This window comes from Hyperoodon ampullatus (genome assembly GCF_949752795.1).
Source record: "Hyperoodon ampullatus genome assembly, chromosome: 19".
Lineage (NCBI taxonomy): Eukaryota > Metazoa > Chordata > Mammalia > Artiodactyla > Ziphiidae > Hyperoodon > Hyperoodon ampullatus.
The window spans coordinates 54,001,634-54,020,337 of NC_136932.1; the positions used below are offsets into that span (position 1 = coordinate 54,001,634).

Consider the following 18,704-nt stretch of genomic DNA (forward strand, 5'->3'; position numbering starts at 1 on the left):
TTTAGCGACAGAGACTTAGAAGAAAGCAGCTTTCTCTTTTTGCTTTCGGATTTTCTAACCATGAATATGTATTTCTTAAAAAAAAAAAAGATCTTTATTTGCAAATTTGACCAAGTTTATTTTAAAACTTTAACAAAGGTAACTGGCACTAGAAATACAGACCATTTTCTGTTTTCTTCTTTATATGCCTCTATTTAAAAAGCCAAATATATGTTTGTGTTTTGTTTTTGTTTTTGACACAACTACTCTTATAATATATTTATTGAAATTGAATACTGATATTTCTTTTATTAAAAAAATAAGGTAATCTCATATATAACATTTACCATATGAATCCATTAAATACAGTGTTGCAAATTCTAATCTGCTCAACCAATTATCTGTTCACCCATACATTCCCCACACCTCCCATGTCTCTCTAAGGTGGAGTATACATCTTCACCTCATTGTTAAGCTGGGCTGTGCAACTTGCTCTGGAATGTAAGCGCATGTGATAGATGCCACATCCCAATAGGAACTTCAGAAGTACTTGCAGGATCAATGCAGCCTCTCCTACTTTATGTCCTCTGCCTTGTCTCTGGCATGTCTCAAATATAGTTTACCTTGTTAACCTAGGTCCCTAAGTAAGAAGATAAATATAATAAAGCCAACCTAAACAGTGCTGACCTGGACAAAGCAAATCAAAGCCACAAGTCCTTTCGGTATACATTTTCTGCCTTTTATCAGAGGCAACAGCTTTACCAAATGTTAAAATACTGCATCACACACGCTGTCAACTTTCCAACCTCCAAGTATTATTCATTCACAATTATTTTCTTCCCACCTTTAGCATTTTTCCCTCTAGGTGAAATGTATTTCCCCACCCCAATAACTTTGGCTTGGCCACATGACTAGTTTTACCTAATGGAGTGTGAACAGATGCAACATACATCATATCCCTAGCAGAAGCTTTAAATACACTCATATGGTTAGGCTCAGTCCCTATTATTCCTCTGTTCTTGTAAGAGTGGTATGTCCCAGATACTGGGGTACTCCATGAACCTAGGTCGCAGGATGAGAAGACACAAGGAGCCAAACCACAACCAAACTGCAGCCCTTATGTACTGTAAGCAGGAAATAAGGAAGAAATAAATGTTTGCTGTTAAAAGCCACTAAGATATCAGAGTTATTATTCAGCAAAATCTAACTAATACATATAGTCACATATTTCCCCCCTTAGGATTAAATACTCGGAATCCCTACCAACAAGCACTTCTACTGCAGCTAAAGAATCATCTTCCCAATCCATATCTTCCTGTTTTTCTTCAGACATCTCCTTCAAACAAGATGAGACAGGATAGAACTGCTTCCATTCACCAATCAATTTTTTTGTAGCTGAATCGGACATCTTGAATGCCTGTCCTGTGAGAGTGCCATTTAGTCCAAATGGGCTTAAGATAACTAGAAACCCAAAACAGATATCAAGTAAGTAACTAAAGATGATTAGACCAAATACGATGACACTGAACAGTATGGCAAGTAATTATGCAATTCAAAAAAAGGAAATCCATAATGATCAATTCCAGAGAAAATCAATTTACTGTACTTCATTATTTTGAAGATAAAGTACAACACTGAGTTTATTATAAAAACTTAAAATTTTGTCTACCCAAAAATCTCAGATGGATAGAATTCCTACATAAACTGGGAATACTTGTATATCCTTCAACTTCTCTTGACTTTCCCCTAAGGAAAAGCAATTTGAGGAAAAATAATATGTGTGTGTGTGTGTAAATAAATATAAGTACTTATTATATGCTGCCATGTAAATTTTTAAAGAGCAAATACTAGGCTTAGAATTAAAACAAGAACATACTGCCAGTTCTTAAAAACAAATCATGAATCTTACAAAATATTTCCTCTAGAGTTCCGCCACTTTCACAATAAGAATTATATCAAAAGTTCTGTGTACCTATGTTAAAAATGGCTTATGTGTTGGGGCTTCCCTGGTGGCGCAGTGGTTGAGAGTCCGCCTGCCGATGCAGGGGACACGGGTTCGTGCCCCGGTCCGGGAAGATCCCACATGCCGCGGAGCGGCTGGGCCCGTGAGCCATGGCCGCTGAGCCTGCGCGTCCGGAGCCTGTGCTCCGCAACGGGAGAGGCCACAACAGTGAGAGGCCCGCATACCGCAAAAAAAAAAAAAAAAAAAGGCTTATGTGACCTGATACACAAGATAACTTTGAAAATATAAACATGTACACCATCTAGAGGCTATTTAAAGAAACACTTTAAATTACGCTAACATTCATGTACAAGAAATTTTAAAAATATTTGTATTAAAAAACTTATTTCATTGACTTAATACTCAAATGGGAAAGAAGTAAACTACATCAGAATCATCATTAGGCTAAAGATTGGGGGAAATCTCATTAATCGCTACCAATTTCAGTAAGAATTTTTTCTTGAAACAACAATAAAAGATCAAATAACTAAGCCAATAAAATAATCTACCTTGAAATGGGCTATTAGACTGTTGAGCAAGGGTGATATGTTCTTCACTAAGAAGGTATACAGGTTGATGTTGGTTAATTTCCACACTGGTACAAACATTGCTGTCTCCATGCAAGAAAAAGGTGAAAGAGCAGGACAAGTGTTCACTAATAAAGAAGAAAAAGTTATATTTTAGTAATGATTTATAGCCAAAAAAAAGTCAAGTTGCTTTTCTTTTTTACGAAGTTATACCACAAAAATGTACATTCTCTTTAACCCAGAAATTCCACCTCATCATCTAAAGGGAAAAAAACCCCCCAAAACCACAGATATGAGCAAAGATTTAGCTATAAGAAAAGTCCTTCACAGTACTGCTTATAACAGAAAAAGCTGCAAAGAAAGGAACCAGTTAAACAAGTTAGGTACACCCACACATACAATTATGATATAGCCACCAAAATAAATAAAGGTGGGGGAGTGGGTTTAACGGAAAAGGCAGGCTTATAGTCTCAATTTTTTTTAAAGGAAAAAAGAAAAGTTATTACTTTGGTGAAAAAAAATCTAGGTGTACAATAGAATTAAAGATGACCTAATTTTTTTGTTTGTTTTCCCCTCTCTATAAAAAAATTAAATACAAATATATTTTCTCATTTTACTATTTCTGAAATTGGGCTGAATTCAATTAACCAAGCATTTAATGTGCTGCCCCCTACCCATCCCCAATGAACAGTTATTTTAAAGCAATGATGGGTCTTACAACTGAAGGCATCCTAGAATCAAAGTTATATGCAAGGGCTTCCCTGGTGGCACAGTGGTTGAGAGTCCGCCTGCCAACGCAGGGGACACGAGTTCGTGCCCCGGTCCGGGAAGATCCCATATGACACGGAGCGGCTGGGCCCGTGAGCCATGCCCACTGAGCCTGCGCGTCCGGAGCCTGTGCTCCGCAACAGGAGAGGTCACACCAGTGAGAGGCCCGCGTACCGCAAAAAAAAAAAAATTTAAATGTCAAGTGGCCCAGAAGGGAATGAAATTATACACTAAGAAGAATCTACTTTCCTTATTCCTTCTCCACACATTTATCTTAAAAATCATCTTAAAGAACCAGTTCTTTAAAATATAACCACTAATAAGCTCAAAATCTGTTGCATATATCTATAAGCCCCTTTCTGGACAAGGCAAGGGCATAATGAATTAAAATTAAGTTATAGTAAAAGTAATACTATAGTTAACAGAAGTGGGGAAACAGAAGGTAGGAAAGAGGTCAAGAGTAATGCAGAGCTGAGAATTTCTTCATCATATATATGTCAACAAATAATGTCTAAAGTTGATAGAAGAAGAAACTGAAATTTAAGCATATCATTCAAGTTAAAAAGATACTAACAAAACCTGAAAATAATATAACTAATAAAACAAATCTTTCATGGTAAAGAGTCAGTAGACACTGTCTAAAGTTGATCAATCAAGGCCTAGAGGTATAAGCATCTCTGGAATTATGGTAGTAACCACCAGAAGAAGTAAACAAAAAACTAAAAAACAAAAATAAAAAACAAACAAAACCTGGTTACTTCCAGGGAACGGGACTAGAGTAATTAAGCAAGGATCTTTGCTTTTTCTAAATTTATGATACCATTCTGTACGACTGAATCATTTTACTCTTAAATTTTTTAAATTTATGAATTCTATACATTAATTAGTGGTTACTGTATTCTTCCCCATCCCAGTAGCTTTTGTTGCTTTAAAAAAAAAACAAACTTATTTTCAGAATAGTTTTGAATTTATAGAAAGTTACAAAGATAGTATAGAAAGTTCCCATATACCCTTCACCCAGTTTCCCCTAACATCTTACATAATCATGCTACATTTGTCAAACAAGTAATTACCATTGGCACATTACTACTATTAACTAACACCAGTCTTTTATTTCTTCACCAGATTTTTCCACTTATGCCCTTTTTATGTTCCAGAATCCAATCCAAGATACCACACTGCATTTAGCCAATTTTTTTGTTCCTGCCTTATTGAGATATAATTGATGATTATAGGAAATAAAATTATTTACATTATTTAATAAATAAATTAAGCTTGTTTCTTCTGATTAAAAAACTAAGTCTACTGGAATAACTACGGTTGAGTAATTACAGAGACTACAGACATTTGCTTTGATATAAGAGTACAGATGACCCTTGAACAACACAGGGGGGTTAGGGGTGCCAACCCTCCCCATGCAATGGAATATCCCCATATAACCTAGTCCATCCTCCATATGCAAGGTTCTGAATCCACAGATTTGACCAACCATGGATCATGCAGTACTATACAGTATTTACTACTGAAAAAAATCTGCATGTAAGTGAACCCGTGCTGTTCAAGGGTCGACATATAAATCTAAAATAATCACCAAATCGAGATAAGAGACTTGTTAACTAATACACTTAGAAAACCATCCATCCGGGCCTCCCTGGTGGCGCAGTGGTTGAGAGTCCGCCTGCCGATGCAGGGGATACGGGTTCGTGCCCCGGTCTGGGAGGATCCCATATGCCGCGGAGCGGCTGGGCCCGTGAGCCATGGCTGCTGAGCCTGCGCGTCCGGAGCCTGTGCTCCGCAACGGGAGAGGCCACAACGGTGAGAGGCCCGCGTACCACAAAAAAAAAAAAAAAAAAAAAAAAAAAAAGAAAACCATCCATCCAAAGACAGACCATTGCTAATGCTCATTTAAAATAAACTCAATTTTATTATTGCTTTCCAGCAGTGGCAAGGAACCTATACTAGAAAATAGACAAAAGAAAAAAAAAAGTAACCAAACACAAACCTAACTCTAAATACTTAAAACAAAACATACATGTCACTCTCCCCACCCACACACATTCAAAACAACTCTGCATTAAACTTAGTATTATATTCAGATCTATATGCACTATATACTAAACCACCAAGTGAAGGCAAGTGTTATTCCTTTATTCAAAAGTATAAAATGCTTTATTCAAAAAGTATTTTATAGCAAAGCACACAACACTATGCTAAGCACAATTATTTAATTACAGTTATGGTAAGTGCTGTAACAAAAATCAGATACAGGATACTAAGATACGGTCTTAACAAGACCTAGATAATGAAAATAAACTTTTAATTCCTAAGGGAAAAAGAATCACACTTGGGTAACATCATAAAAGTTATTCTTATTTCTTATGGTGCCTTACACCAGCTTACCCCCCAATACCTATTACTTCGCCAATCTCATTTCTTACTAGTCTTCCTCTAATACTTCCCCTTCTCCCTCAACTGACCTCTCTGCTGTTCCTTAAACACATCAGGCCTTTTTACCTACTGTTACTCCATCTGGAACACCCTAAATAGCTATATTCACCTTCATCAGGTTTTTGTTTAAAGACTTTCTAGGTGAGGTCTTCACTGATCACCCTACTTTAAATTGTCCCTCAATTCCTCTTCTGGGATTTGTTTTGGCTTAAAAAAATACTCACAATCTAACATATTATACAGTTTATTTCTTATAGTCACCAAGATTGTAAGTGCTATTGGAGGAGGAATCTGTTTCCTTTGTTCAATGTTGTATCCTCAGCATCTAGAATAGGTCCTTGGCACACAGTACTAAATACTGTAAAGTCCACATCTGAGCCACCTATTATTTCTACCAAACATATTTCTTTTCTTATCAAGTCTATATCTGTATATAGTTGTACAAGCCAGAAATATAAATCATCCCAAATTTTTCACTTTCCTTAAACTCCCTACATTCAGCTAATCTATCACCAATTGCTAGTGATTCTAGTTCTTAAGTAATTTATTATTTTTTGTTTTTTGTCTTTTGAAGGTCTGAGCAGCTGTTAAAATCTCTAATTTATCTTTCTTTACACCACTGTCAGCTATCTAAAAATTAATTCTAATCATGTAACTGGGAGGCTCAACATCAACAGCTCCCCAGTGCCTTCAGGACTAAGTCAAAAAACCCCTAAAACCTTAGCACAGCACTTTAGACCCTTCACAGTCTGATCCTTGCCAAACTCTCTAGACAGATACTTATACTTAATCCACCAAGAACTACCCCTTTGTTTACCACAAATTTCTCTCCATTTCTTAATTATTCCTTAAGACTCCTTTAAGCATGATTTCTGTGCTCCCATAATATTCTATGCTTATAATAATATTTATCATAGAATTACTATTATTTACTAGTTTAACTCCCTGCCAGGTTGTAAATTCCTTGATAAAAGGAATCATAACTTTAGTATCTGTGGAAGATAAGAGTTATTGGTCCCAATTCTTCACCCCTCTCTCATTTTTTTAATCACTGCAAAAAAAACACAACATAAAATGTACCACCGTAACCAATTTTAAGTGTACCAGTCAGTAGTGTTAAGTATATGCATACTGTTGTAAAACAGATCTTCAAAACTTTATCATCTTGCAAATCTGAAACTACACTCATTAAACAACAACTCCCCTTTCTACTTCCCCCCCACCAGCCCCTTAAAAGCACCATTCTACTTTCTGATTCTATGAACCTTACTGCTTTAGATACCTCACATAAGTAGAATCACACAGTATGTCTTTTTGTGACTGGCTTATTTCACTTGGCATAATGTCCTCAAGGTTCATCCATGGTGTAGCACGTAACAGGATTTCTTTCCTTTTAAGGATGAATAATAATTCATTTTATGCATATAACACATTTTGCTTAGCCATCATCCATCAATGGATATTTGGGTTGGTTCTACCTCTTGGTTATTAGGAATAATGCTGCTATGAACATGGGTGTGCAAACATCTCTTCAAAATCCTGCTTTAGATTCTTTTGGATACACATTCAGAAGTAGGATTGCTTCTTTTGGATACACACTCAGAAGCAGTAGTTGGGCTTCCCTGGTGGCGCAGTGGTTGAGAGTCCGCCTGCCAATGCAGGGGACACGGGTTCGTGCCCCAGTCCGGGAAGATCCCACATGCTGTGGAGCAGCTGGGCCCGTGAGCCATGGCCGTTGAGCCTGCGCGTCCGGAGCCTGTGCTCCGCAATGGGAGAGGCCACAACAGTGAGAGGCCCACATACCGCAAAAAAAAAAAGAAGCAGTAGTAGGATCATATGGTAATTTCGTTTTCAATTTTTGGAGGAACCTCCACATCATTATCCATAGTGACTGCAGCATTTTACAATCCCGCTAACTGTGCACATGGGTTCCAATTTCTCTGCCCTCACTAACATTTGTTATTCTTTATTTTTGCAATAGTAGCCATCCTAACATATGTGAGGTGGTATCTCACTGTGGTTTGGATTTATATTTCTCTGATTAGTGATGTTGAACATCTTTCATATGCTTATTGGCCATTTGTATATGTCATGCTCTTTGAAGAAATGTCTACTTAAGTTTTTTGCCCATTTTTAAATTGGGTTATTTGATATTTTGTGGGGTTGTAGGAGTTCTTTATAATGCTGGATATTAACACCTTATCAGATACATGATTTGCAAATATTCTCTCCCATTCCATAAACTGCCTTTTCCCTGTTGATTATGTCCTTTGACGCACAAAGGTATTTAGGCTTGATATAGTCCCATTTGTCTATTTTTGCTTCTGCTGACTATGTTTTTGGTGTCATAACCACAAAATCATTGCCAAATCCAGTGACATGAAGCTTTTCCACTATGTTTTTTCCTAGCAGTTTTATAGTTATAGGTCTTACGTTTTTAATCAATTTAAGTTACTTTTTGTATATAAGGGTCCAACTTCTTTCTTTTACATGTGGATACCCTGCTTCCCCAATACCATTTGTTGAAGAGAATATCCTTTCCCCATTGAGTGGTAACTGCTGTTTTAAACCCCTATGTTTTGGGGTAGTTTGTTACACAGCAACAGCTGATACAGAAACTGGCACCAAAGGTGAGGGACTATCATGACAAAAACCTAAATATGTGGCATTAGTTTTGCAATCAGAGGATTGGTAGCAAGGAATATAAAATACTGAAAAACCGTGAGAATAATGGTAACCCATATTACATAATGGATAAATACTTCATAAAACTGTTGCCTGAAATAATCTGGAATGCAGAAAACATGGCTAAATGAACTTACAGAATTGGGGGAACACATCAAGTGAAAATGTAGTTTGACTGTTACTAGTTACACTTGATAAAGTACTAAAAGAAAGAGAAGAACTCAGAAAACAACTTGCTGGTTTACAACCATAATTTAAGGAAATATAAATATTTTTTATATTTATATATATTATATATATAAATATATATAATATATATAAATAAACAAATATATATATATATTTTTTGCAGCACGCGGGCCTCTCACCGCTGTGGCCTCTCACCGCTGTGGCCTCTCCCGTTGCGGAGCACAGGCTCCGGATGCGCAGGCTCAGCGGCCATGGCTCACGGGCCCAGCTGCTCCACGGCACGTGGGATCTTCCCGGACCGGGGCATGAACCTGTGTCCCCTGCATTGGCAGGCGGACTCTCAACCACTGCGCCACCAGGGAAGCCCCTGGAAGCTCCCAAACATTACTCTTGATACCAGTTGAAACATTAGAATTTTTAAAAATTACTCGTAAGTCTCATACATTTATTTTCCTCAAAGAATGCACCTAAAGTAAACGAACATATATGCAACTAATCTCATTACTAAATGTGGGAATGCCTATGAAGCCATATTTGTGTTTTTCTTTCGAGTGTCTTCTGGTAGAATTCTTCTATAACTGTTAAGGTTGAGTTATAGAACGTATAAATACGTAACAATTTCTAAATAGTATTTTTATCTTAGCAAACACTAGTGTTTAACTTTTGAGAGGAAAATGCCCATTATATGTGTTGACATAAAACAGGCAGAAATCAATTTTCAAAGCATCTCTCTCTAAACAGCAAAAAAAGGATATGAGAATTTAAAAGACAACACGCTAAAAAAGTTAAGACAATTTCATATTAAACTGGTTAGAACGAATATATATTTTTTAACATTACAAGCTTTTTACATGTTTTTCAGGTAACATTAAAAGATAAATTTCTTGGTAGGGGGCAAAATTTAAGAGTATAAAGGGAAATTACTAAAAATACTTTATGTCAAGGAAAACATTTATTAAGGAAGTGACTCAAGCAATAATAATCTAAACACAGAGAAATTGTAATTTGATTAGTTTTAGGGATCAAGTAAGTATGCTCTCTATACAAATGATTTTGAATGCTGTGTGCTTACTCAGTAACTCAATAGCAAATTCCAAAATCTAAATTGCAAATACTTCCAAGAATATCTGTAAGTTTATGCAACAACCTAAAACAGTCTCATGTTCTTTATCCTTAAAGACAAAGAGGCTAGGAGACTGAACTTTATATCCTCATACTTAATTAGTGAACTAGAGTTCTTAAAAAATACAGCTTTCGGGACTTCCCTGGGGGTCCAGTGGTTAAGACTTCACCTTCCAATGCAGGGGGTGTGGGTTCAATCCCTGGTCAGGGAGCTAAGATCCCACATGCCTCATGGCCAAAAAACCAAAACATAAAAAAATATATATTATAACAAATTCAATAAAGACTTTAAAAATGGTCCATATCTGACTTCCCTGGTGGCGCAGCGGTTAAGGATTTGCCTGCCAATGGAGGGGACATGGGTTCGAGCTCTGGCCCAGTTAAGATCCCACATGCCGTGAAGCAACTAAGCCCGTGTGCCACACAACTACTGAGCCTGCACTCTAGAGCCCGCGAGCCACAACTACTGAGCCCACGTGCCACAACTACTGAGCCCACGTGCCACAACTACTGCAGCCCGCATGCCTAGAGACTGTGCTCCGCAACAAAGAGAAGCCACCGCAGTAAGAAGCCCGCACACCACGACAAAAAGTAGCCCCCACTTGCTGCAACTAGAGAAAGCCCACGCACAGCAACGAAGACCCAAAGCAGCCAAACAAAAAAATAAATTTATTTAAAAAAAAAAAAGATCCACATCAAAAAAAAAATCTTAAAAAAAATACAGCTTTCAACTGTTCCATTTCATACATAAAATACTAAAAGAGAATAATCTCTCTGCTCCCACTATTTATCTGCACTGCCCTACTTAACAGCAAGCTCTCACTTTCAGTTACCTATTTTAAGAAAAACATCACCTCCTATACTGCTAGCATATGTTTCCAATACAGTCTGATCTACTTATAAAATGGTTTAAAATAAGCCAAGTTTGTGCATGATATAGGAGGAAAAAACTATACATTCTAAATATGGGATAAAATTTCTGAAATCCTTACAGAGGTATACCTTGCTTTATTGTACTTCGCAGATAACTGACTGCTTTACAAACTGAAGGTGTATGATAACCCTGCATCCAGCAAGTCTGTCGGCACCATTTTTTCAAGCATATGTTCACTTCATGTTTCTGTGTCACATTTTGCTAATTCTCACATTTCCAACTTTTTCATTATTATACTTGTTATGGTGATCTGTGATAAGTGATCTTTGATGTTACTGTTGCAAAAAAATTACTACTTGCTGAAAGTTCAGATGATGGTTAGTATTTTTTAAATAAAGTATTTTAAATTAAGTTATATACACTGTTTTTTAAGACGTAATGCTACTGCACACTTAATAGACTACAGTTAGTGTAAACGTAACTTTTAAATGCACTGGAAACCAAATAAATTCTTGCGACTCGATTTATTATACGTGCTGTACTGTGGTGGTCTGGAAAAAAACCTGCAATATCTCCAAAGTATGTCTATATTAAAGGTAATCTAGTCAGAAAATATTATAGGCCAAAGCGAATGTTAGGTGATACTGCCATACTAAATTCACAATGGCTTGTCTTTCAAGGAGAGAGATCATTTTATAACATCACCTAATTTTTGGTACTTAGCACTTAGAAAAGTGGAGTTAAAACAAATATGTGTAACTACAATGAGACTCCAAGGTACTGTTAGGCTACTATAAAGTACTGTAGACAGTAAAATTGCTCTCCAGGAGCTTTTACTATAATAACCAAAACAAAAAGGCATGAGTGAGGCAGTATTTTACAGACGAAACCTCCAAAGATAATCTTCTATTGTAGAAAAATGTTCCTTAAGTACTGAAATTAAACAAAAGATTCTTTATTCTAAGACAGAAAATGAAAATATGCTAATAAACTTAGCTGTTCTAATAATATAACAGTTATCTATACTGCTTTAGGAGGTACTATATCTAATCTATTTTTAGCATTTGTTACGTCGTTACAGAAAGATGACATCCCATTTTGCTGGTAGGGAATTCAAGGCACAAAGAAGTTAAGTGACTTGTCTTAAAATCATAAACCTAGTTAAAGGGAATGTTGACTTAAAATTCTAGTCATCCTAACAACCAATTAAAAATGGATAAAAGACTTGAAGAGACATTTCTCCAAAGATACATAAATAGCCACCAAACGTGAAAAGATGCTCAACATCATTAATCATTTAGAAAATGCGGGGCTTCCCTGGTGGCGCAGTGGTTGGGAGTCCGCCTGCTGATGCAGGGGATGCGGGTTCGTGCCCCGGTCCGGGAAGATCCCACATGCCGCAGAGCGGCTGGGCCCGTGAGCCGTGGCCGCTGAGCCTGCGCGTCCAGAGCCTGTGCTCCGCAACGGGAGAGGCCACGGCAGTGAGAGGCCCGTGTACAGAAAAAAGAAAAAAAAAAAAAAAAAAAGAAAATGCAAATGAAAACGACAATGAGATAACCACTTCACACCCCTAAGGATGGCTACTACTTTTTTAAAAAGAAAAGAAGTGTTGGTGAGGATGTGGAGAAATTGGAATCCTCCTGCACTGCTCGTAGGAATATAAAATGGTACAGCCAATGTGGAAAAGACTTCAGTGATTCCTCAAAAAATAAATAAAAAGAGACCTACTGCATGATCTAGAAATTCCACTTCTATGTATATTCCCAAAAGAACTGAAAGCAGATATTTGTACACTAATACCTACAGCAGCATTATTCACAATAGACAAAAAGTGGAAACAACCCAAATGTCAGATGCCAGGTGAATGGATAAACAAGATGTGGTATAAAAATACAACAGAAAATTATTCAGCCTTAAAAAGAAATGAAAATGCATGCTGCAACCTAGATGAGAACCTTGAGGACATTATGCTAAGTGAAATAAGCCAGACACAAGAAGACAAATACTATATGATTCCACTTATGTAAGGTACTTAGAACAGTCAAATTCATAGAGACAGAAAGTAAAATGGTGGTTACAGGGGCTGGGAGGGGGAGAAAACAGGGAGTTATCATTTAATGGGCAGATTTTCAGTTTAGGATGATGAAAAAGTTCTGGAGATAATGTGATGGCTGCACAACAATGTGAATGTACTTAATGCCACTGAACCATACACTTGAAAAATGGCTAAAATGGTAAATTTTGTTGCGTATATTTTACCACAATGAAAAAAAAAAAGAATCCTATTCTATCATTGGGTTGATAAAATTTATGTAATTGGTCCTATATTTCTATTTATGTTGTGTTATCTAATAGCAACATGTTATGGTGATACTTTTAAAATTATGCACAACTCTTCACAATCATCCATTTTAACATTATTTGAAATAATTAACATCCCCCCCAAAAAAATCCTAGTCATCCTAATTCCTAGATTTTTATTCCATCAATTCAATAGTTTTCAAACCTGTCTTTCATTACAGTCACACAGAGATCTTTTAAAAATTCCAAAGCCCAGACCACACTTCCAGGTTAATACACAGGTTATTTTTTTAATCTCTCAAGGTGATTCCACATCTGGACAAGTTTGGGAACCACTGCATTAATCTGTATTTCTGTAGCCCTCAGAGTAATTTTTTTACAGCTTTTTAAAATATATATATATATATATATATATATTTTATTTATTTTTGGCTGCATTGGGTCTTCGTTGCTGCACGCGGGGCTTTCTCTAGTTGCAGTGAGTGGGGGCTACTCTTTGTTGTAGGGCGCTGGCTTCTCACTGTGGTGGCTTCTCTTGCTGTGGAGCACAGGCTCTAGGCACACGGGCTTCAGTAGTTGCATCATGCAGGCTCAGTAGTTGTGGCTCACGGGCTCTAGAGCACAGGCTCAGTAGTTGTGGCGCAGAGGCTTAGTGGCTCTGCGGCATGTGGGATTTTCCCAGACCCCTGCATTGGCAGGCAGATTCTCAACCACTGCGCCATGAGGGAAGCCCCCTCAGTAACTTTTTAAATTTCTTAAATTTATAAGTGTAATTTCAGTATCGGGTATCCTTGCCATATCTCAATGAACAAAAGATCTATATTAAAATCCAGAATAAAACACCTTATCTGTGATTTTGTACATACTTCTGCTGACTCAGTGAACACATTACTTACATTATACAGTAAAGAATACTTAGAAAGCAATGACATATTATTCTGGTTTACAACTTCAAGTGCTCAGGAAATATAGTATCTCCCTAATATTTTTAATTTTTAAGTCTTCTGTTTTACTATTTCCAATAACTTTAAAAAGATGTAGGGCCTGTGCTCCGCAACGGGAGAGGCCACAACAGTGAGAGGCCCGCGTACCGCCAAAAAAAAAAAAAAAAAAAAAAAAAGATGTAGGTACAGGAGATATAGTGGTCTACAGGGTCCACAATCTGCCTCATATTTTTCGTGCCCTATAATCCAGTTCCAATACCTGCAAGAAATACAACCTTGGACAAGTTCCTTAACCTCCCTGTGCTTCAGATTTATCAACTGTAAAACTGGAGTAATAGGTCGTTTTGAGAATTGATTTAATACATATTAAGCCCTGATTTCAAACACTGCTTGGCCAGTTATGCTCATTCCCTTCTCCCCTTCAGAAAAGAAATTTCTCTATTATGGTTCATATCTAAAACCAATAGTTGAAAAAGACAGATTTGTATGAATCTCTAAGAATCACAGTAAGAAATGATAGTAAGAAAAGCTTAATGGGGAGGAAAAAAGAGAGAGAAAAAAGTCTTTCTTAGCACTTCATTTTTTCTCTCATTAATGTTTCTGGAAAGCATGAGAACGTGGAAAACTGACCATGCAAATCCTAATGACTCAAGCATCACAGAGAAATTTCATGGGTCATAAGTACTATTATATCATCACTTAAGACTTCAGAAATAGGATGCATAATAATCTTGATGACAGACATTAATAACAGACTAGCAAAGACAGGCTAAAAGGAGGAAAAACAAGACAGTAACTATGCCCAACTTGGCAAACAGTGGATACCTTGACATAAGATGGAAGTTTCCCCTACTTTTGAGATTCTAGAGTACACTCACAATTTAGCATACAATTCCAAGAGTGTTCGTAAGCCAGAGAGAAGAGATCTTTTACCAATAAGCACTATCAAGCCCGGCTGGGCTTCAAGCCCTAGAACTGCGCTGTTAATGCAAACCTATATACAAATGACTATTCAGCACTTGTAAATGTGACCAGACAATGCCGAGGTGTACTCTAAGTACAGAATGCATATTAGATTTCAAAGACTTAGTTAAAAAAAAAAAAAAAAAGAAAGAAAATACCTCGTTCATATCATCTTTATATGTAATTGCATGCTGAAATATCTTAGATTTTTAGGTTAAATATATTAAAATTAATTTCACTTTTTAAAAAACTTTCTTTAATGTGCCTACTACCAGATTTAAAAACACATATGCGACTCACATTATATTTCGACTCACATTATATTTCTATTAGACAGTGCTACCTTAGAAGACAAGAAAGGAACTGAGTCCTTAGAAAACATAACAGTGATAGTAGCTCTTAGCTTCCCTAGAAGTTGAGGTTTTCAGAGGTATTGAGGAACCCAACCAAAGGACATCCTAAAGCTATATAAAATGGCTACTAATATACCACCTTAAATCTTGTGGTGCTTATATTTAATTAAAATGGAGATAAAGAGACTGTGTAAAAGCCACAGGTGTGGCAGAAGATAAACATAGCTTTATGGTGAAATTTATAGTCTTTCATTTACTGCCAAAAATAAAACAAAAAAACCTTGACTGACTTCTTTAGTGATGCTCCTAAGGTATTATTTTAATTATAAGTGTAAAGGCTCTGGTGGAAGCAATACCATCCAAAAGAACTTTCTGCAGTGATAGAAATATTCTCGACCTACACTACCCAATACAATAGCCAGCAGTCATAAGAGCATTTGAAATGTGGTCTGCACAACTGAGGGACTGAATTTTTATTTTTTCAATTAATTGAAATTTAAATAGCTACAACTGGCTGGTGGCTACTATAATAACAGCACAGTTCTAAATAAAAATGGCCAGGTTCCTGACCAGTCACCATACTAAAGCCTGCAACTTCAGAGCTATTCACATACATAGGACTTCCAGTCAGCATTTTAGTGCCCAAAAGTCTTAAGAGTAGAAAAGGAGGTAATTCAGACATTCAGGATCTCAAAAATATTACTTCTTATGCACTTCAGGAAACTACAGGTAGATGGGCACTACCAAAACAGTAAGACAAAAAAGAAAACATGAGATCCAGAAAATAAGGGATCCAACACAGACAAAAAGGCAAAGAGAATTCCCAAGATGACTGCTGTGAAACAGCCCTTATAGAACAAGAAGTCCAGACTGGAAGAGAACAATGAAGGGCTCAAATAGTGATACTGAGAGAGAGAGGGAGGGAGGGAGAGGGGGAGAGAGAGTGAGGGGGAGAGAGGGAGGGGGGGAGAGAGAGGGGGGGGAGGGAGAGAAAGAGAGAGAGGGGGAAGGGAAGGGGAGGGGGAGAGAGGGGGAAGGGGGAGGGGGGAGAGAGAGAGAGGGAGAGGGGGGAGAGAGAGGGGGGAGGGGAGGGGGAGAGGGAAGGAGAGAGGGAGAGAGGGAGGGAGGGAGAGGGAGGGAGAGAGAGTGAGGGGGAGAGAGGAAGGGGGGGAGAGAGAGAGAGAGGGGGGAGCGAGAGAAAGAGAGAGAGGGGGAAGGGAGGGGGGAGGGGGAGAGAGGGGGAAGGGGGAGGGGGAGAGAGAGAGGGAGAGGGGGGAGAGAGAGGGGGAGGGGAGGGGGAGAGGGAAGGAGAGAGGGAGAGAGGGAGGGAGGGAGAGGGAGGAGAGAGAGTGAGGGGGAGAGAGGAAGGGGGGGAGAGAGAGAGAGAGGGGGGAGCGAGAGAAAGAGAGAGGGGGAAGGGAGGGGGGAGGGGGAGAGAGGAGGAAGGGGGAGGGGGAGGGGGAGAGAGGGGGAAGGGGGAGGGGGAGAGAGAGAGGGAGAGGGGGGAGAGAGAGGGGGAGGGGAGGGGAGAGGGAAGGAGAGAGGGAGAGAGGGAGGGAGGGAGGGAGAGGGGGAGAGGGAGAGAGGGGGGAGGGGGAGAGAGAGAGGGGGGAGGGAGGGGGAGGGGGAGAGAGTGAGGGGGAGAGAGGAAGGGGGGAGAGAGAGAGAGAGGGGGGAAGGGAGGGGGGAGGGGGAGAGAGGGGGAAGGGGGAGGGGGAGAGAGAGTGAGGGGGAGAGAGGAAGGGGGAGAGAGAGAGAGGGGGGAAGGGAGGGGGGAGGGGGAAGGGGGAGGGGGAGAGAGAGAGGGAGGGGAGGGGGGAGGGAAGGAGAGAGGGAGAGAGGGAGGGAGGGAGAGGGAGAGGGAGAGAGAGAGGGGGGAGAGAGGGAGGGAGGGAGGGAAGAAACGGAAAGATTACACATACTCCTTAAAGGTTGGGAAGGGAGATTTATACTTCTGGTACATAGCCTAGGGGCAAATTACCAATAAGTACATAGATCAGGGCTCAGCAAACTTTATCTGTAAAGAGCCAGAGAAATATTTTAGGCTTTGTGGAGTCATCTGTCTCTTGTCACAACTATTCAATTCTGCTGTAGTGTGAAAGCAGGCATAAAATAATCCAAATGAAGGAACAGGCACTGTGTTACAATAAAAATTTTATTTACAGAAACAGGTGGCAGGCTGTATTTGCCCTGTGGGGTGGTAGTTTACCAGCCCCTGACATAGATAATTAAGTGAAAAAAGAGATAATCATTAACACTGGGGAAAACAAAATTATAGACAGGAAATGGAATGTAATCTTAATATACCAAATGGCTCACTGAAAATAATATTTATAAAATTATAGTAATAGAAACAATAGGTATTGTCTTTACCAAATCTCATAACTATATTGGCAAGATAAGGGAAAAAAGAGAAGGGAAGAGGGAAGAGAGTATATAGGTATGCCGATGTCTAAGCATCTGGGGTAGTTAGATAGCTAAACCATTAATAGAAAGTCAATAGATTAAATCCTGAATAACTGAAATAACAGAAAGCTCAGGAATCAGCACGGTATTTGCTTATAAGTTTTTAAATACATAAATTAAAAGACAGTTAAAAGAATTAAAAGGGACTGCCCCTGAGGAGCACATCTAGTAGCTAGGCCCAGGATTACAGCATTTCATTTTAAATCTTGGTAATCAGCTTGACTTCTTCTTAAAACTATATAAATATATACAGTGAACACTGCTAATTGCCTACCTGATACTTATTCCCCCTCCTCTAATTAACTGCCTACCTAGTATCTATTCTCCATTTCTTCTTACTAACCAGAGCCTTAGTTTGCTCAGAGTGGCAATGTTCCCATATAAAAAAATATTTCTCTCAGTAGTATAGCCAACTAAACGTCAGCTAAAGTTTCCAGAAAAGAATCTACTTTCTGATCCAAGGGTCACCCCTTCTCACTTCCTCCCTCCCTTCCTCTTCCTGCCTGGTATCCACTGTGAGTGAGGTTTGCGGATGCAACACTTACTGGGACCACGAGGATAAAACCCAAAGGCTAAAGATGAAAGAGGAGAAAACTCGAGGGAACCTTAGTTTTGATGACGTTAGTGAACAGATTATCTACCTCCAGACTCCTTGCTATTGAGAAAAATCAATTCCTACATAAGCCAGGTAGTTAGGTTTTCTGTCATTTGCAACTGAATGCACTCCTAACTTGTAAGATTAATTATTCTGTTGACAATAAAGGTTTATTTTAATTTTCAGAGAGAAAAAAAATGAAAAGAGTCTTGATTTCTCCAGGCTTACCTCGTCATCCATTCCACTGAAACTAATAAGGGAAGTCTGAAAAAATTTCGGGTGCACATGAAAAAAGATGTGCACGTGACGTAAAAAAATGACACCTCAACAATGATTACAATCACAACCAGTACTTCATATCCTCACATCTTTTAGGGAAAACTAATACATTTCCTTCATTTTCTCTTTTTCCCACATCCCATCTTACTCACCACTCTTTCATCTCTCTTGAAGTCTCACTAATTCACCAACTGCTTGGGACTAAATCT

General features: G+C 38.4%; 1 protein-coding gene across 1 annotated transcript in view; it reads right to left on the minus strand.

Annotated features, from left to right (window-relative positions):
* Window positions 1-18,704, minus strand: part of MED13 (mediator complex subunit 13) — a gene marked incomplete at both ends in the record, with an annotated part of 93,264 nt that overhangs the window by 63,239 nt on the left and 11,321 nt on the right. The window contains 2 exons of the mRNA XM_079725694.1: window positions 1,243-1,440; window positions 2,491-2,636. Coding sequence (XP_079581820.1) covers window positions 1,243-1,440; window positions 2,491-2,636 — 344 coding nt within the window. The remainder of the gene's footprint in view (window positions 1-1,242; window positions 1,441-2,490; window positions 2,637-18,704) is intronic.